The sequence below is a fragment of the Lathamus discolor genome, chromosome 10 (genome assembly GCF_037157495.1).
Source record: "Lathamus discolor isolate bLatDis1 chromosome 10, bLatDis1.hap1, whole genome shotgun sequence".
Lineage (NCBI taxonomy): Eukaryota > Metazoa > Chordata > Aves > Psittaciformes > Psittacidae > Lathamus > Lathamus discolor.
Window position 1 is genome coordinate 13,353,514 of NC_088893.1, and position 20,947 is coordinate 13,374,460.

The window sequence follows — 20,947 nt, forward strand, 5'->3', positions numbered from 1 at the left end:
CTGTGTGGTCATGGTGTAAAGTTCACTTCCCATTTCATGTGAAGAATCATTGCGTTTTTCTTCCTAGGAAGTGTTCCTACAGGGAAACCTTGGGAAGAAGATATGAAAGGGAACATCAAACACAGTATTTTGCCTAGAGCTGATGAAGCGTAAGTGCTCCCAGTTGCATAGATCCACGTCAGTGCCTTCACCCCAATTCCACAGCTCCCAGGACACCTCTTCCCCTCAATTCCCACTGCTCCTTCTCCAGCCAACAAACACGCGTGCTCCTCAGATGCTTTTAACACAAACCTAAGAATTGTTCTAAATGGAAACTTGGAGAAAAATAGCAAGGAGAGTCTCCTGGAATAAAAAGTCCCTTTTTTGAGTTGACATGGCTGTGGTAATGAGAGGAAATGAGCTCCCCAGTTTAGAGTAAGGCCTGTCAAATTCTATTATTTATAATTATGTACTTTTCCATCCCCCAGCCCTCTTACACTAAAATTTTCAAATGAAAATTTGCTGTGGAAGGATGCTTTTATCAAAAATTGTTACCTTTGGGATAGGAAAATGTGTTTGCTTTGGTGTTGGCCACAAACCTTCATGTTTTTTTTCCCCCTGTGGAAAAAGCTCGACCTTTTTATCAACAAAATGCTGCCATTATTCCTCTTGGCTTTTTTTGTGTGTGTCAAGTGCAATTGGAGGCTCTCCCCAAATAACAGTTACCACAACAGTGATGATACCACAAGGGTAAAGTCTGCCCATTTCACGAATGAGCCCAATTTTTATTTCTCTTCATCACAAAAGTCATCCCACATTGGTTGTACACACTGGTGGTTGCTGTGTTACGGGACATATCACCATGTACCAGATGCTTGACTCTTGCAGAAGCATTTCTAATGGAGATGGAAGCTTCTGTTGGCTGAATTTTTAGAACAACAGCAAAAAGTAATAATACAAAACCAAAATATCATCTTCAGCTGCATAGCAAATATGGATCAGAAATTTAACACCTTATCAGCTCACGAGCGTAAATATACCTCACCATAAATAAAATTCATTGTACAAAATAACTCAAGCAGCTTTTCATACAAATATTGGTACATTTGACAACAGGTTTTGAGAATATTTTCTTGGGGTTTAATTTTACATCTTCAATTCTTTTTTTCTTTTGTTCTCAAACACACATAAACCTACTGGACTGGAGTAATGCAGGAGAATTAGTACTAACATGTTGTTCAATGCTAATAAGTGCTGTCAGAGACTAAAAAGAAAATCACTGAGGTGCTGGGCTTGAGCTAGGTTGCTTCCCCTTTCTATTGTATCATTGAAAGTCAAGTGCAGCATCATCCAAGAAAGGCATGTGCACTGCCAATAGTCACATTTTATAATGTCAAAGCTGGAGGGAACATTAAAATAACCTAGTTTGACTTCATTCACCACACAGGCCATCCCTTCTTCCCTCTGTACTTCCTGTACTGAGCCAACAACTTGTCTTTGAAATAGGCTTTCTAAGTCGTGGATGGTAAATCCTGGGGAGTTTGCAGACTACTTAAGAGTAAGAAGTCAAAAATAGGTGAAAAAGCAGTCCCACAGTCAATGGACTTAAAGTACCCAGACAGGGGTCCGTATTTCCCTAGGAAAAGTAAGTTAGGTGTCTGCAGATTGGAAAAGGATGCAAAAGATAGGGTTAGAGCGCATCTGCAAGAAAGACACCCAGACTTGTGAGGAAGTCTGCAAGTGTGGAGAATATGCCCAACCCTATGGCAATCTGTTACTATTTAGCCCTATTGCTATAAATTTGCTTCCTATTTCTATTAACAATTGTGACATTTAAAAAGGATAGTAGGAAAAAAGTCAATTTTTGTGGAGTTCTTTAAAGACCTAAGCCTGGGCCTCTTATACACAGTCAAGGAGGGTTAGCGCACTGAAGCTAAAGACTACTTGCATCCTTTAGATAATAAATGGACAGTAACATCAAATCTCAGAAATGAAGACCATAAGAATTTTCCTAGCTGGTATCTCATTCTACTTGAGCAACAAAGCAAAACATCTGCATACACTCCATGGTAAAAACTACTTTACATTTTGTTCATGCACTTTGGACGTTTTGCTCAAAACATTTAATCCCTTGGAATCTGAAGGGATTTTACATTTTTGCCAGCAAATCTGAAGGCAGCAAATAGATTTCATTTACCTGTTCTTTCAGGTACATGCAACTGTGTTTTGCAGGGTTTCAGAGAATTCTTATGGCAAAACTACTGCAAAAGAATGCAAAGTGGTATTCATATTTAGGTAAAATATCTCATGACTCACTCCAGACCTAAATTGTTGAAAACAGGCATTTAAATTCATCTTACTATATCCTTCTCTGTTTCGGTAGCTGAGACTGGGCCGTGTCGTACAGTTTATCCTTCTGTAGCAACTTCTTGTTCATGCTGGTTTCCGAGAAGACTCCAACATCCCGTAACATGTCAGATGCAGCAGGACATTTTATTTGTGCTGTGCCCAGAGGTGGCTCTGAGAGCCAGACAGGGATTTGTGCGACCTTTTCAGCAACACTTTCATACCAAAATAACAAGCACTTGCTATTTAGGTCAGGAAAAATAGGATCTTGGTTGGATCTCTCTTCCTCGTATCTTGTTTTCCACAAAAAATAAAGTGCTTGATTCTCCTCTTCCTCTTAAAAATATATATTTGTAGATACCCTCACTCCAATAGCGTAGAACTGTTGCAATATGATGGAAAACCAGAACTGACATCCTTACCAGAAGAGTAGAGAGTGAGAGCCCTGCAGTGTTATTGAGTCCCAGATGCTCTTCTGCTGCTCTTCCTCATGATACGGAGGAAACAACTTGCTTTGCTGGGCTGGGTCCTCCCCTGCCACTAAAAGATTTCAGCCAGACTTCTTGAGACTTCACTCTACTTTCAGGTTAGTGGGCTGCACAATTACCTTCCGGCAGTTTAAATGCCTGTCTTGATAATTAAAGGAGACTCCAGGTGTGAAAATGTCCAGCACTTTTCATGTGTAGGGCATTTATTGATTATCAAGGGAGTAGGCGGTGAGCATCTCGAGAACAAATTCATCCTACCCAGCAAGATCTCCTCTTGCTTATTGTAGTTTGCTGGAAGACAAAAATGCTCCAGCTGGGACATTTCTACTAATTAATTCTATGTTCCCTCTGAGAGAATAAACACCCAGGCTCTGCCTTTTTAACACTTGTAACAGCACGTAGCTTACAAGGCATGATGAAATGCACGAAAGGAATATATATTGTCACATCTGTGCTCTGTAACAGCAATTATCTGCTGTGGCTTGGCTAAAGATGAGAAATTAAAACATTGCCAGTGGTGAGGCTAGCACTGTTTCCTCTTGGAGTGTATGGTTTGATCTCCTTTAACTTCAAGCACAAGCTTTTGTATCACTCCAATGACACTACGGAGGGGAAGCAGGGAAGACCATGAGTTACAAAATACTCCTTGAAGTCCCTACTGAATCTGTTCTCAATATCCAGGAATCTTAGATTAGCTGAGTGGGAAAAGGAAACAGGCTCCAGTGTTCCTTCCTTTAAACCTGGAAATTTCTGAGTATTTTTGAATGCTTATCCTATATTTCACCTCTTCTAAACAATCACGATTTCTGAGCAATCGGAAGTTTCCTAAGCCCTGTTGATAGTCACCATCCTCTGAAGCAAGATATTTGGTCACTCTGCCACTAGGAATTTGTCTAAAACAAGGGAAAATAGTATCCTAGAACGTACACAAATTACACACCCCAGCTCTCATCCTTGGCCAAAGATCACATATATTCGAGGTAACGAAACCTCCCTCCTGTCAGGACCAGTGATTATTTCCACCCAAATTAATATGTCCAAGAGCACATTCACATGAATGGAGTCTCTTCTGTAGTATGCAAGAAATCTTATTTAGTCCATGGAAGATGTGTCTTCGGGGAGAACCCTTTGCATTAAAATAAGTGGATGTTCCACAGCAGGGAAAAGCCAGGCTATTTTCTCTTTCCCCAGCTCTCTGAAGTGCTGAGGAGCTATTCTGTAATTACATCATTGCTGTTCTGAAACCCAGGTGCCAAAACTCCCTTTTACAGATGGTAGGAAGGCCAACAACATGGCAGAGAGCATGAAGCTAGCCCCAGCCTGGGGCATGCAGCCATCTGAGACCAGCTCCTCTGTGTCCATCACTTGATTCTCAGGGTGCTGCCACAGGTGACAATCCTGCTTTCATCCCTTCTTCCTCTTACAGAGTGAATCAGGGGCTTGTCTTCAGACCCTCCTGCTCCACATGTCATTTGGGGGTGCTGAATTGCCCCATTGCTTCTGCGGTGGGAGTGGGCTCCAAGTGCTGTGGAAGCATGGAGCTCTTCCACCAGGGTCCCCACATTTGGGGCTGCAATATGGCTTCAGAGTGATGTGTTTGATTGGATGAATCACAGGGAAAAAACTGGACCACTTCATGGAAGAAAAGCACATTTTGCCCACCCACCCCCACCCACCCCCAAGTCTGAAAGCTACAAGTAAAACCGATCACAGGGATGGTACAGAAGAACATGCACTCAAACAGGACGAGATGGGAAGATGCATCCTCGTGTGTGGTAGGCATACTCAGTCTTTGTTGCCAGGTCTCACACCATCTTTACCTCTCTCAGCCATTCTGGGTTCAGTCCTTTCTCCCTTCCCAACCTACGCAGGGTCAGTGTTCACACTAGCAGGTAGTGGCCAGCGACTGGTGGATGGGGGGCTGGAAGCAGCGCACATGCTCCACTGTGGAACTGTCTGTTTCCACAGACTTCATGTACTTGTTCAGAATGGCAAAGATCTCGTTGTTCAGGATCTGATACTTCCTGATCCTGTCAGCCATCTTCTTCAAGGGCTGGAGGGATGGAGAGGGAGAAAAACAGTACATGAAGAGAGTTTCATGTCATCTGACCAGCTAGAAAGTACCAGTAACTGTGCTGCTGCTGGAAACCTCTGCTAAAGCAAAGCTACTGTAACATGTGCTACAGTTCACTTAGCACCTCCCAGGGACCAGTGACTCACTTCATTATAGGGTTTCATGATGCAAGGTAGAGCATTAACAAGGTCAGTGAGTGGTCCTTAAGTTAACCGTTCTAATGTCTAGACTCCCAGCTGTGTATTGATAAAGCCACTGAGATCACAGGATGATTCCTGGAAATGCCAGCTTCTCAGGTCCAGCTTCCTAACCCCAGGAAGAAGGGAAAAGCTCTGGGAGAAAAAAGATTTGATTGTCAAGGCAATTAAAACCTTGGCCTCTCTGCTGAGACTGCAGATGGAAATCTCACAGTGAGTATGTCCAGTATCAATAAGGTTAACACCGACCATGGTTGTAATTTGTGAGTCTGGAGAAAGCAAGATAGAAAAGTGTGCTGGTTCAGGTCCTTTGGGACCTCACTCTTCAACTTACCACGTTTTTGATGATTTCATCCTTCCCGTCCTGCCTCTGCACCTTCAGCAGGTGGTAGCAGAAGTCAAAGAGGTCAAAGCGCCGTTGCTGTCCAAGGAGAACAATGATAGAGCAACCTGCCCAGTTCAGACCATCTCCAAAGCACTGCCTGGAAGGAGGACAGGGTTGATTGGGTGAGGAGAGATGACAGGATAGAATTAGGTGACAGAATTCCCACCACGGCACCAGGAACTTCCCTTGGTGAATTCCTAGGGAAATCAGATTCAGTCCTACTCCTAAACAGGGTAAATACAGCTAGAGAAAATTAACTCAGGAGATCAGCGGAAATATACCACGGCCAGGCTGTGCAGGGTGCATCACAGGTTAAGATGGACGAAGACCTAACCTCTGGCTTGGGTTGCTGGCCCATCAACCCACCTCCTTCTCCGTGTTCCCTTGGGCATGTCCCTTTGCTTTCCTCTTTTCACCAGTTGTTCAGACAGAAACCTCTCTGGACATCTCTTTATGTCCATGCACAACAAAGTCCTTTCACCAAGGACCCGCATTCCCCCTCTACCTCTACACTGGCTGAAGCTATCGCTGCAGCCGAGGGCATCCAGGGGACCTGCTGGCACTTGCTTGACACTCACTCTGCAGTGAACTCGTTGGTGCCCACAGGGATGCAGTACACAAACTGCATGGCGCTCCAGAGCCGGTGAAACTCCACGCACTCATCCACGTGCATGACCCCGTTCGTCGGGGGTGGCCCGCGCCAGATGGGGTCCTGCAGGTAGCTCCTAATTCGCGTGAGGATCACCTCGAACATGGACAGCCCACAGCATAACCGCTCCTTGGTCAGCAGGTCACCTTCCCGAGCAATGGCTATTTGCTGAGGAGGAGGAGAAGGACAACCAAAGAAACAGAAGTGAAGATGCAATACAGACAGACCCTCTCGCTGGATTTAACGCTTCCCAGTCTCCCTGGCTCTTTCAAGGTTAACACGCATCCATGCAAGGTCCAACCTTACCTCTGATGGCTGCTGCCACGGCACTTCCCTCCAGAGAACACTCATCCCTCAAACGGAAGAAGACTTAATATTGTGCTCAGTTATATTTCACCAACCTCAGTATCTTTTGATATAACTCTGTACTTCAGAAAACCGAAGTTGAAGGCAGAGCTCTGACCAGAAATACTGATCCTTAATTCTGCTAGCACGCTGTTCTATCAGTGCTACTTAGTGATGCTGGGTTTAATTTCATGATTTCTGCAGATTATGAAAATAAAACAGGAGAGAACAGGGACATTTTGCTTCCCAGGACATTGCCATCATCTCTTTAACATGCAGATAGCCTATGGCTTTCTTAATTCCCTTTGTAGTTAGGGTTAAATAGCTCTGAGGAAGATGAGAAGCCACCAGAACCTTAATACTGGAAAACCTGTGGTTTATAAGTCAAATACTCTTTTCCACATGTGAAAGCTTTACATGTGTGGAAAATTTCTATGCCATCCCCACTCAGATTTACATGTACAAATGTAGAATGTCTCAATCGGATGGAATTAATTTGGCTTTTACACTAGAGGAGAATTAAAACAGGATTGACTTCAGCCCCATCGTTCCCCCAGAGGGAAAAACAAAGGGGGACTGTCAATAAGCAAGCTGGGCCTCCCCCCAGCACGGGAATACCAAGCCCACTGAGCCCCCTGAGTTGGGATGGAGTGCAAGCTAAGAGGTTGCTCCTCTTAGCTGCCCATTTCTTGCCATTTCCAGCAGTATTACTGACTCCTCTGGGCAGCACTGCCAAAAATGACGCAGGAAATGGAGCTGAGTGCTGTCAGAGTCATGTCAGTGGCTGTGGGAGGCTCTGGCTCTGCCATGCTCACCCCAGCTGATGAGCGGCTGCCATGGAGCCCTGGCCCCACTGTCAGAGCCTTCTACCCCTCTCACCACTCTGAGACGCATGCAGAGCAAGCGTGACATTTACCAACCCCCTGCCTATCCCAGAGGACTTCCTGGAGCTTTAAGTAGTTTTTAAGCATTTGCTCCATTTCCAGCTGTCCCTGTAATGCCTATGAAAACGTCACCCTGATCAGAATCACCATGGGGGCTCAGAGCATCTGGCGCAATGGGCAGGCACGTGTCCTGGCCAGACATTAGGAACATGAATTATGCTGGGTTTACTTAGGTCGACTCTATTCTACGCTAAAGAGACGTGAACATCCTGCATATCCCCTTTCCTGACTATTAGTTTACGCTGGCAGTAACCTGAAGCATTCTTAGTTTGGTGGCTCTTGAAATTAGAAGCATTACAATTCCTGCTTGTCCATTACAAGGACATTCTGGGAACCTCTGACCAATTAATGTTCAACTAATAGCAAATATCAAGGGAAAGCTGTATTGCTGTGCATAGGCCAGGTTGGGCCTGGGATCCCTAGGTGTGTTCAATGCAGGAATGGTATCACCAGTTTCATGGCACACACTTGCACATGTTTGCTTGGCAAATAAAGATTTTATCCAGCTTGTTTTTATAGCTAAAGGCTGTACATTTTCTCTCTCCTCACCTGCTCCAAGCTCTTACGGATACAGATTACATCTGCACACTAGTCTATGATAGCAAAATGGAGACACAGTAGAAGTAAAGCCATTTCAAATACAAATTAGGTGTTAGCATTACTGTTTGCTAAGAAATAGTGATAGAACAGATACTTTTGACAACAAACTGGTCCAGTGATCTCAGTATACTGTTTCTTAAGAAATCATGATCTAGAAATGGATGTATTTGGCTTCCAAAGGATTTAATGCCCCTCAGTTATGCACATTCACAGACATAATTTGGTTCTAAAATTCATCACCATAGGACCAGTCTTCGATACAGAACTATACTACTTGTATCTAACACGGTGAAGGCAGCTGGAGAGCTATTAGTCTTGTGGCCAGATCTGCCTTACAGTCTGGGGTCCCACTGATTCCTCTGATCAGGAGAGGAAGGGAAGGACGCCCTCAGGATAAATTGTCAAAGGATGCCACTGTGCTGGCTCAGTTATTCCCTCTGTCTTCAAAAGGAAAGTCTCCCATTACTTACAGTGAAAAATCAGACTGATCAAGCACTTTAGAAAACCCTTTACTAAATACCCTTATGATCAGCATTAAAAAGGAAACGATTCCTTTCAGGAACCACTTTCACCCCCTGGTTCTTTATTAATCACCTACCAAACAGCTGCTTTTGGAATCCCAATGCAAAACAATTATTTACAAGAAACACTGACAGTTTTCCTGCCACTGCACAAATCCAGTTGTGCAACACCTCATTTACAGCTCATTACCTGGCAAGAATCATACTCAAAGACTGATAGACCCCCAATAACTGCAGCAGCTTCTGGCTCAGCCCCTTCACAGCATGTAATTACATAGGGCCACCTTTATGGAGAGGCATTTAGCAGGCAACTTCTGCTCAGATTCTGGACAATTGCTAAAAGGCACTTAGGAATTCTGCAGGAAAAAATCCTGTATGGCCTGTGTCCAAAACTGCAATTCCAAAATGCATGTCCAAAACTGCATAAGGAGCAAGCTTAAAAGCTATGAAGGCATCTGTAGAAAGGGACCACTGTGTTAATTTACATCTGAGCTCGAAAAAAGACCTGGTACTCAACTGTACCTGTGTGATGGATATGGGAACGGTTTACAGAAAAATTCATTTCTAGCAGGACATGAAATCCCTTTTGTTTTCATCACCATTATAATTGTGGCAGGGATAAGCAACGAGTGGACTCTAATAGCAGATTTTAATGATGATTTTGCATGGAAAGAAGGAGAGAGAGAAAGACCAACACAAAGACACAAAAACACAGAGCTGAATTCTTTTTCTCGAGTGTCTCCTTTAAAAGGAAGTCAATGGGAAGTGAGAGGAGTGTCTACTAAGTAAAACAAAGCCCTCAGTTATCCAGCCAATTTCTTTGTTTCATATAATTTCCAATGAAGCAAAGCTTAAAATGCCCTTGATCTACCAGAAAAACAAGAAAAAACATCAACTTTCTGCCTGCCGTACATCTGTCACCTCATACAATTGAGTGTTTGTTCCATTCCCTCGGTAGTACATTACAGAAAAGGGGTGTTTGAATCATTCAATACTTTGAATGATTTTGATCCCATCAACCCCACTAAGTAGGCAGTGGAAGTTTCGTTACTGATATTCATGGAGCTCAAATTTTGCTCACTATATTGATCTATCTATAGAGATATTTTTAACAGTACTCAATATCTGCTCAAGAGATCTTTTCCAAGCTAAGACCCACCTCAAAAAGACACTTAAATGGAGCCATAATTTTAAGCATGTGCTGAAGCTCTAAGCATGTGCTAGGAGGGAAACCATTCTCAAATGTATTCCTTGACAGGGATGAGCTTAAAAATGGATCACACTGCAGCCCTAAAATGGGATCCCCAAAAGTGATGGCAATGGATTAAGTCAGGGACAGCCCTGTGGAGTTTCTCCTCAAACCATCCCAGCATTTCTTCACCTTTTTAAAATGGAGAAGAGATTTTCAGAGTTATTCTTATTCAGAGCTGGCTTCTTAGCATGCTTGCCTTAAGCTCCCCACCAGCCCTCCACACTGGAGGCAGCAACACAATGTCTCTGGACCCGCTCACCAATTTCCCTTCAAAGTGTCTGCTAGGGCAAGGATTGTGATTCTGTTGTTCAACTGATGTTTTGGGAAAAAAAAAAAAGGAAAAAATGAAAAAAAAAAAAGACAGAAAAAAAGGAAAAAAAAAAAAAAAAAAAGGATCATTTTCCCAAGGCCAAACAGGCCACGTGGGGACTGCTATGAGTTTTCAACAGCCATCCCTTTCAATGAAATCCTTACCTGCGGAGTGCCCAGCCTCTCTATTAAGGGAACCAGGTGAAGTGGGGCATACTTGGCTTCGAGACGCTTCATGCGCACCTCCAAGCGTTCTCCTTCTGTCAAGCGAGCAGCAAACAGTGAAATGAGAGGAGGAAGTGGAGACCCGCAATTTCCGCCGAGTTTGCTCAGAGCTGCCCCCCAGCAACCATCCAATGAGACTTTGGATCAGTGAGCCAAACCGACAGCAAATGAGGGGACCAGTGATGCAGAGAAGGGAGGGATGTGCGATTGCAGTCTCAGCAGCAGCTTTACCAAACATGTCCAAAAGCATGGCCTTGTTACTGATTGCTCCTGTTGAGATGGACATTTCATGCTGTCATTCTCCAAAGAGGCTGTGAAATGGCTTTGAAACCTTAAGGGAACCCCCAAACTAACTAAGGTTTCAGTCTGTAACTAGTCTATGGAAAATGCACCCTTGGCATTTGTTTCCACCTGACTTTTGGCTGTATCCACTGATCTCTTTCGAGGGGGAAGCAGGGCCAGAAGTAATCCTCAACAGAAATGGGAGAGAAACAGCTTCTGGGCAGAGACCTTTGAGTCTGTCCACTGCTTCCCTCTCAGCTTCTTACCTTTGATGTAGACCCTGGGCAAAATATTTTGGAAGGGAGCAGCATGCAGCAAATCACAAACTTCTTCCTGGGACTGAGGCAGGAAGAAAGAAAGATAAAGTAAGTTAAAAAATACCTACAGGGGTTGAGTGTAGGGCTCAGGGGCCTGGGCAACACTACAACAATTCATACTACAGCACCTATTCAAATCCAACCCAGCTCAGTAGTAACTCCAACAGTTTAACCTAAATGAACTAAAAATGGAAGAAATACCTCTCAACTTCAACCAGGAAGTTTCCTTAACTCAAAGAAGCTACTTCCTGCCTGTACAAGGCCAGAGATCTGTATTTATTTTCTGCCCCATTTACTAACAGTGCAAGGAAGAGGGCATAAAGAACACGGAGGTTTTGGTTTCATCTTACCCTGATAGCTTCCTGCTATTTATTTTTACATAGAGTGCCCAGATGGAAATTACCCTTTGACTTAGTCATTTTAGGATGTGTACATGTAAAATACCAATGCATGGCTCTATTGCAAATAGGTATATAATGAGTTGGTCTGAAATTATTTGGTTGGTCATAGACTGTTTTCAGCTAGGGATATCAGACCAGAATCCCAGTGGCATAGTCACCAGGACTAATACAGAGTAATACAGAAGTCCAGAGAGGAATAACATCATGAGATGCCACCTAATAGAATGCATGCCAATGCACTTGAGAAAAAATAATCCCAAACACAGATGCACAAGGAGGAGAAACCTAGAAATAGGCAGGTGGAGACTGAGGAGCGATGGCCGACAATACACTGTATACGAGTCTGCAATGGGAAACAGCAGCAAGGAAACCAAAGCTGTTTAACACAGAGGCATTGCATCACGACAAGGCATTAGTTTGCTCCTACAAAAGTCCAGTTCTAGGACATGCTTCCAGTTCTGTGCTTATTGTAGAGATGTAGACACACCCGAAAGCAGGTCATGACAGCACAGCAAAGATATTTGGGGGCCCAATGGAATGACTCGGCTGGGTCTGTTTGAGATGCACGGGTGGATACCCCACCTTCCAGCCAAGAGGGAGAGGACAGTGTAGCATGGAGCTGCAGGAGGCTGTACTGGCACATGGATGCTGGAATGAGAGCAAGTTTGTGGGAGTGCAGTTTGTGACACAGTGCTGGAGGGACAGGAGCAGACCGGGGTCCCTCTATGGGCAGAGAGATGCTGATGCTAACAGTGTGCCTGTCACCTTGGTTATTTTGTTTGCAAAACACTGTTCGTTCCTAGGCAAATGCTTTTCCACTGCTGTTTCTCTCTGTTAGAGGATTTTCACCATTTGCAGCCTGCATTCACCTGGTATCTATCCTAAAATTAGTAATGTTATAAATACAACTCCTTGCCAAGGCCCATTACCTAGAATTCTGCTTAGAAATTTAGTCCCAAGCAACCCCTCATTCCTCAGATTTAAACAGTAAAAAGGGGGTAGACAGGAGCAGACTGCACATCTTCACTAGAGCAGTCTCTGCCAGCAAATGCCACCAGCCTTAGATCATTCTGACAGCTATGAAGATAACCGCACTGTAAAAGCAATTGCTTCTGCTGCATAAGAGCTCCATTAGAGGGAAAATCTTTTAATGTGATAGCTGTACACATCTGACATCTTCCAGCGACTGAGAACCGGTGCCTGTTGCGTGCAAAATGGCTTCATATTCTTACTCTATTTCTGTGTGGAAAACAGGGGATTAGAGAGGGAGAGACTTTTTGGCTTGCATGGAAAGCGGGCAGATGTGGACTTTGATGGGCAACTTTCCTAAAGGGACCTCAAATTCTCACCATCTTCTTTTCTTTATTTTCTGCCATTCTAAAATGCCAGTGCCCTGCTGATGTACAGCTCCTGGGACTGCAGGAACATCTCTGCACTGAAATGAAGGATTTCTGAAAGAAACCACCATGTGCCCTTAAGTGTCCATTGAAAGATGGGAGGGAAAAGGCAAATGCAGTACATCCAGCATAAAATCCAACACTGAGGACAGCAGAAAGCAGTGACGAAGCCACAAAGGGAACAGAAACTGCCAGGATATAGCTGCCAACTCTGGTCATTCTAGAAAATAAAGCCAAGCTGCTAGGTGATATACATCTCTCTAGTTAATCTTACACAACTATTGCTCACTGAATACCTTCGATACACCCTATCTGGAACTAAAGGTCTCTATATCTGGGGTTACAGTGGCAAAAGCAAGGGCAGAAATACCCGTTTTGAGAACATGCAGAGATTTTCAGTTTTCTCTGTGCTCTATGGTTGGATAAAACGTGGAGTCTTTGAACTTCCTTCTAGTTTTGCTCTGAACAAAACTTTTTGACTTGGCTTGGAAATCCCATCTTAAGCTAGGAAAGTCTTTCTGAAATATTGCTGGAAAAACTGCAAAGACCACCCATGTCAAAACCATTATGACATCAAATACCCATTTTTAATATAAAATTGTGTTATGGAACCCACCTCAGTTGGCTCTAGGCCAAAGTGTGACGTAAATTCATTACAAAGTGAATTTATTGCATGAAAAACTAGAAGCTAAGAAGATGCATGGCACGCAGCCACAGTTTTTGCCCCATACAAGAAAGAGCATCACACAGGGAGCAATATCAAATCAATTCATCTAAGGTTTCAGTAAAGATAAGTCGGAGGAAATTTATCATCAGCTCTTCTGAAATTTCTTTCCTGTTGGATTGCAGTATTCCCTTTCACCACTAGAATCAGGTTTTTTTCATTGCACTGGCACCCCAAAAGATCAAAGGGCTCAAGTCTACTTCTTGCTGTACAAATATGTATGCAAAAAAGTACTGATCCCTGCCACATAGAGCTTACAATCTAGAAATAAGCTCCAGCTGGTTGTATTTCTGAGAAGGACAAACAAGGGGTAGCTTTGGGTCCAGGAATCAAATCTAGATCTTCCAGTATTCAGATTCTCCTCCAGCAGTCCCAGATGTGAGTGATCAAGTGCCAATACACCATCCATGGACATGCCCACAGACCCCAATAACACAGCCTCAGAGAGACCCTGAGCACACAAGAAGCTGGGAAGTAACATTCACCAAACTCTTCTGTTGGAAAACCCACTTCCACACATACTCTTGAGCTGGCAATTTCAAGTATGAGCTGTTGTGCAGGGGGTTTTGCCTTACCAGAGCCTGCTCGATAAGGAGGCAGAAGAGAATGGCATTGCCCACTTCTCTGAGGCTCTGGAACACATCGGTCTTCAGCTCTGCGTACTCAATGATGTCCTTCAGCTGATGGTGGAAAAACTCCAGGATTCCTTAAAAGACAAGGAAGGGCAGTCAGAAAAGTGGGAGCAGAATCACCCTTGATAACTTGGATAAAATGATAACCAGTGCCTTAATCACAAGTTGCAAGCTGTAACTGCTAAATATATTTATGGAGACTGGCACTGGGGAGAACTAGGATGCAGTGTCTTATCCTGCTTTCAGTAACCCTTGGAAAACATGGAGTAATTCATATGAACTCCATGGATTTCCTCATCAGAGGAAAAAGAGATTCAAGACTGTAATGGATGTTTTGGTGCTGGCTCACGTATTCCAGCCAGAGTTTCCCACTCCATCTCGATGGCAGGCTGCAAAAAAATCTGTGTTAACTAAGTAGAGCTTTTGAAAAATATCAGTGAACCCACAATAAGAAAAGCTTACAAAATCCCGGAAACAAAACAGAAGCTATCAGCTGACATTCCCTCATCAGCCATCTGTGTGGTCAAAGGGAGATTTCCAACAGATTTCCTGGAAAAGTTTCCTATACTTACTCCAGTGTCAATAGCAAAGCAGCTAAAAGTGTGTCCCAGCAAGCATGGCTGCATGTTGCACTGGCATGTCAGATGCCAAACCCTGTTTATTTACTAGTGTGTTTCTGAGTCAATGGTGTATCAACACACAGATGCTTGAGCAAGAGCTCGCCCATCTGGAGCACCCACCTGGAGAGCCATATTCATGTCTTGGTAAGCGGCATATCTTGGGCATTACTTCAATCAGAGTCTTCACATACTGCAGTATGGTGCCTTGTAGCTGTCAGAGACAAAGGGAGGTTAAGCTGGAATGATGGCTTCTCCTGGTGCTGGTTTTGAAAGAGACTGGTTGTGGATGGGTTCACATCTAACAGTACAGGATGGAACTTCAGCTGGAGTTCAAGAACTTGCTTATTTTGGATTTCACTCAAATACAAAATTCAGACTGAGTGTATGGAATTAGAGAGCTTTTACAGCTTCCTCCCAAATAATCAATCACAGCTGCATGGACTTTCGACTTCAAAATACAGCCTGCTGTGTTTGCACTGCTTGCAGCTGAAATCCAAACAAGGCTCAGTCTTAGATCCAGCTGGACTTGTGCTCCTAACCCAAAAAAGCATTTCACCAGAGCTGCCATAGGAGTCATTCCCCAGCACAGGAAATGCTCCTTCCACCTGAGGAATGACCACTAGATGCTCAGAATTTAAACAAGAATTTGCAAGTTTCTGCAGATCTGATGTTTTGAACTAATATGGAAAAGAGCAAAGAGCATTTCTTAGTTAAAAGCACTTGCTGTCATTTGGAGTTTACACCTGCATCCTGGAGATACATTATGCAGGATTATGCACTAAACACTATTTAGCCAAACATAAAATCTTTGTACTGAATGCTGTCTGATCTCGCACACAGCATTTTCAACTAAGTGACACAAGTTACACCTTCAGTAACTACGGTCCTTTATGGTAGGGAAACAATATGCACTTGAGGTTTTCAGTGTTTTACATCGCTTTGTGAGACAAGTTCAAAATGTCATCATTGCCATCAAACCAGAATTTGGATATTTGTAATGAATGAACATTGTCTTTCCAGTAAAGCAAGGGTTGTAGCTGAAAAGCATGACATGAAAAACTACGTTTTTGCACACTTCCTCCTCCCTTCTCAATGCTCGGTATTGCTAGCGCCCTTAGGGAGCACATGGGATCATTCCTCTGCGGATATCACATTTTATTTCTCAAAAAGAAAAGAACTGGAAAGCAGATCGGGCTATTGGCAGCCTGGCTTCAGAATACCTGATAGAAATGGACAGTATGGCTTGAATAAGGACTTGTCTATAGCAGGAAATTTCTTATAAAGACTGAAAAAGTTGGTTTCATCGGTTTTGCTGCCTGCTCTTTGCCTTCCTGCAGCTCTCCAGGGTATCACAAGGCAGTGAGATAGCATGCTTTTGTGCTATCACTGAGCACGAGCACAGGTCTTGAAGGTGTCCCAGACTGCAGCACAGGCAGTGCTGAGGGACTGTGAGTGCCACATCCCACCTGATCACTTCCCAATGGCTTTCAGCAAAGCTGCATGGCAGCTCCACCACCCCCAGATGTAGGTGGCTGATCACAGTTAGCACTGGTGGAAACACTCCGTCATCCAACAGCAATCAGTGGGATTCCTCAGCAACAGTGAAAATCAGCGTGAACCAAGGGACTTTAAGGTGCCCAGATATAAACACCCTGAACCCAAACCCAGGCTGACCATCCAACCTAGGCCTGTCAAGACATCGAGGTTTCTCCATTGCCAGGGTTAGATTCATAATTACCAAGCTCTTGACAATCTTCAACAGCTCTTCCATGACCACAGCAATGCCTTGATAGCCAAGAAGCCTGCAGATCGTCTTGAAATGAGGTGGCCCCACGAAGTTGCGGTAGGAGCTGTAGATGTGACTGTAGGCAATGTTGAGAGGCTGAGAAATCAGCACAGTGACACAGGACAGTTAGACAGGAGCCTTTACCAGACGTGAGCAATTCCCTTATCACAGTGTTATGTTCCATCACTTCAATTAGTTTTTAAGGCAAAGAAGGAGAAATAATAAAACCCACAACAATTCCTATTTCTTCTTGTGGCAAAGAGGAGATTACTTTTCTTGCTATGAAGTCAGATATATTCTAATCTCAGCACACTGTCAACATCACATGGTTTCTTATCCTGCTATGTAGTAATGGCACTTTCAATTCCAAGGTAATTTACTCTTTCATACATTCCCAAACAAGGATTTCAGTCACTGGCCCTTTGCTTCTTCAAACCCAAATTCTTCTCTACTAAAATGAAAAGCTTTATATACATGTAACCACGCAGATTATTTTTCCTATGGGCATTTGCTTTAGATGAGGCTCATTAATAACAGTAGGAACTGCAGGATCTGAGCTTAAGGGCAGCTGGAAGAGACACAGCAAAAATCCCTTTTGCATCCTGCAAAGCTCTGTATCAGTCTCTGTACTTAATAGACATTCCCATGGGACTGTGCAAAAGGCAAGAATCTAACCCTGGTCTAGGGAGAACAGTACCCAGGGCTCTCCCCCTGCCAAATTTTTAGTGGCAGAAAACAAAGCTGTTTCCAGGACTGTGCTGTATCAGTGTAATCTTGGAAATGTGGAAATTGCTGCAATGTTTTATCAGTGGAAGATTTCTAGGATCCATTTAGTGTGAGGGAAACAGGAGTAGGGGGAATTAATTCATGTGATCTGCAAAAAAAACATAGGGAAAAATCAGATTTAACTGAAACACTACATGCTCGGCCTGGGCTCTGCAGCAGAAGTGTTGGCACCACGATTCAGCCCATCAGAGAAGGGCTGCAGTTTCCCCCCACGACATCTACAACTGCAGCCTCAGTAAGCAGCAAAACCAGCCCATTCCTGAAAAGATTCTGGCAGTAGTGCCTCTTCCAGCAAAACACAGATAAAGCCTTGGTTCATGCTTACCAGAACTTTCTTAAGCAAGGATAGGAAAACAAATCAAACTGTATCCCAAATGCACCATGCAAGGCTGACTTTGTTTGTGTGAGTGCTGCGTAGTAAAGGCACACTGCACCCTCATGCAGCAGAGAGCTTGCTTCCCTGCAGTTATCGCATAACCCCACTCTGCAGAGATGTGTTTCCCTTCACTGTCAGTAATGGAACAAAGGGAGCAGAGGGACCAATGCATTGAAGAGCTTAGGGTGAAAGGAAGCAAGTGTGAAGTAGTAGAACAGGGCAAAATGTTGTCTCTCCTCCAACACTGCTGCAATACTGAAGCTGAAGGCTTCCCTTGTGCTCCAATTCTGACTCACTTCCTTGAGATTTACTTTAACACTTCATTTGAGCTACTAATGAGTTACAAAGTGAAGTCATTTGCTAAGAAACAGAAAAGTATTTTGCTCTCAGATACAGAATCTGAGCAGACTGATGTACTGATTGTGCTTTCATAGTCTGGCCAGATGCTTTAATCAATTAATTAATTGTCCCTCATTTTGTTACAGCCCCAGTGCTCAGGTCCAGCAGCTTATTGCCTACTATAACAGATAGGCACACTGCTATGTGAGAAAATGAGCGATAGTTTATGTTTTGAAAAGTGTGTCTATTTAAACACCAGGTAATGCCCAGCCTGGAACATTTTCCAAATGGCCAGCACAATCATTCCATAGGGAAGCCAATAACCTGCCAGGGTCCCAGCCCAGCTGTGCTGCATGTTGTTCTGTTGCTGTGGCTTTTGTACTGACTCATTCCAGCCCAAGGTGCCCCCAGAAAGAGTTGTGCTGCAGGGGTGATGGCTTCTCGCACCTTCCTTCCTTGCCTCCGTGTAGAGTCCTTTACCCTGTTGCTCCCCCACGGTTAGCACACCAGTGGCTTGAATTAAATATCCCTATTTCAGCGCACCCATGAATCCACACTCATTTCTGGAAGCCTCTTTTGTACTCTGTGGCTAGGAGACAGGTCTTCTGTCTGCACATGCACCATGGTCCCCTGAGATGGGCTACCACTGGCACCCAGCTGTGGAAGAACTGGTCAGATTTCCCCCATAATGGGGCTGACATTTCACTGTATGGACAGCAGGCAGCCGGTGCTGCCGCTCTGCCACCCACATCACCTCTTAGCAGGATAATGGGGCTGGAGAGCAACTTTCAAGTAGGCTTTTCCTTCAAGTGAGGGTCTTGACAATAAGCCTGACTGGGAGAACACACATTTTAGGATGTGTATTGGCTGCAGACAGGCAGGATTCATCCCTCCCTCTCTGCAAGATGAGGTTGGCTCACTGAGCTCTCTGCAGAGCTACATAGTGCATTAGCAACAGGCTCAAGTCTAATAATAATACTCTGCCAGCAATTAAAAATACAGCTCCATTTAAGGGTGAGATACACAGCTTGGGATAGAGACTGTGGGATGTAAAAAATGACACCAGTGGGTATTTTAAGACAAAACAGCTGAAGGTACAAGCTGGCTGCACAGCACAGCTCGCTCCCCCGCACTGGGCGACTGCTTCCACTCTTTCAGAGAGCCAGAGCAAAGCACCCATCTTGCTGTGTCTTGGGAGCAGCAGCTGCCAAAGACGCTGTGAAGCTTTGCCCCACCTTTGATTTGGGGCCAAATGGGCAGGTTTGGGGTCTGGGAGTGCATGCAGGCTGAGTCCCACAGAGCCTGGATGTCCCACTCCAGGTCTCAGGACAGCCATCAGTACTGGGAAGCTCGTGGGGAAGGCCCCCATGTTGCTTTGGGAACTCAGGAGGTTATAGCAGGGATGCTGTGGAGCAGATTCAGCAGCATATGAAGCAAAACAAAACCTAGTTGTCATTTCCATGTCTTTGAGACTGTTGTTAGCCATTACTCGGACCTGTCTGAGCTCACCTAAGGGAAGGCAGGGAGAGGTTTATCCAATGAAATAGATCAGAGAGAGAGATCAAAGACAGATAATACTGCCTATGCCAGAACTCCCTTGGAATAATGAAAAGCTAATGAAAAAGGAATATACTTAGAGACAAAAAAGGACTTACACATAGCCCAAGACGAGTCCAGGCTCTCAGCCAAACTAACTTCAGTGTGACAGCTGAGACGTGTCTTAGAGTGAAAAACAGTTCTGGCCAGAATTGTCAGAGGAGGTTCTCTAAGACAAACAGCCTGAATGACCTGGTTCCTTCCCCTGCCACAAGTAACCTCCAATCTCCCTATAAAGCTTTGACCATATTCAGCTGTATCCACTGGTTGCTAACACTTCCATGCAAACAAAAATACATATTCCCCAGCTGGGGTGGACATGTACAATGCAGCAGACATTTATATACTGTATTGAGGCTGTCTGTGTATATTCTGTGTCTCAGCTTAATGCCTTGCTATCCCAGCTCCTGATTTCCATGATCTGTATGCACTATTAATTACAAGCCAATGGCCACAGCAGTCCAGGTAGCACAACCCATGCAGTCTGCTGGACGGCATCAGCAGCCCCCGCTGCCAACTGCAGCAACCACAGCTTCTGAACACCTTCGGGCTGTTGCTGCAGAAAATAGAGCAGCTCCATCCCATTCACACACTGTAACTATTTTTACAAGCGCCGGCAGCATGTACTGTCCTTCAGGTTACATCTGCCTGCATCTTGCTAAAAAAGGGGAGGCAAATTCAACCAGGGAAAGGGAAACAGGGATTTCCAGTGACCCTGGGTCTGGCAGTGCCAAGAAAAACCTAAGCACTCATGAAAATACATAAATGAAGCCAAATCTAAAGCACTTACAGAGCTAAGAAGTGCTAACGAGCAGTAAGTAGTGGGTTGCTCATAATTTTGTAGCTTCTTTGTCAGACACTTGGCAACCTGCTGTGTTTTGTAAGTGCCTGAATGACAGAAAATGGCTCAGTTTTGCTGGCTACTGGAGAGCACTTAGGGTTTGCATCCTATGGTGAGGAGCGAGGGGTCCTAGGCAGGGCCACAGCCAGGTCCACCTTCAGATATGGGGAACACCAGTGCTGGAGCAGCCCTGGAACTGGCACTGTTTTGGCATCTCCTCATCCTAGGAAATCAGAATTATGAGCTCATCACAAGTGTAAGCGGGTGTGAGTTTGATTCCTGGAGGTAGTAGCAACACCAGTAGGAGCTTTGCTGCATTTTCCTTTAGAAGCGGTATTGATCACAGCATGCAGAAAGTGGGACCCTTTGCTGGCCTAATCCAGCTATTTCCACTTTCTCCAGTTTCCTCTCTTCCTGCTAACACATCTTATTTGTGAACAACAAGAATTTAATTTCCCAGCCACTCTGAACACTGATAAACTCAGCAACCCAAACACGGTAAGAAGGCAGCTCTCTTGTGTAACCCACCTTTCTGA

The 20,947-nt window shown here is 44.3% G+C and overlaps 1 protein-coding gene across 5 annotated transcripts in view; it reads right to left on the bottom strand.

The window, feature by feature from the left end:
* Positions 1–730: 730 nt before the first annotated feature.
* The window catches only part of CYFIP2 (cytoplasmic FMR1 interacting protein 2), a 54,480-nt gene continuing 34,263 nt past the window's right edge, over positions 731–20,947 (bottom strand). For 4 of the 5 annotated variants that reach the window (XM_065690593.1, XM_065690590.1, XM_065690592.1 and 1 more), the window contains exons 24-31: positions 16,426–16,569; positions 14,808–14,898; positions 14,011–14,141; positions 10,863–10,935; positions 10,255–10,349; positions 6,048–6,286; positions 5,419–5,566; positions 731–4,866 (exon numbers count right to left, since the gene is read on the bottom strand). In XM_065690593.1, coding sequence (XP_065546665.1) covers positions 4,699–4,866; positions 5,419–5,566; positions 6,048–6,286; positions 10,255–10,349; positions 10,863–10,935; positions 14,011–14,141; positions 14,808–14,898; positions 16,426–16,569 — 1,089 coding nt within the window. In that variant the 3' untranslated portion in view covers positions 731–4,698. Of the gene's footprint in view, positions 4,867–5,418; positions 5,567–6,047; positions 6,472–10,254; positions 10,350–10,862; positions 10,936–14,010; positions 14,142–14,807; positions 14,899–16,425; positions 16,570–20,947 lie in introns of those variants that run through there. The other variant, XM_065690594.1, reaches the window with a different exon arrangement.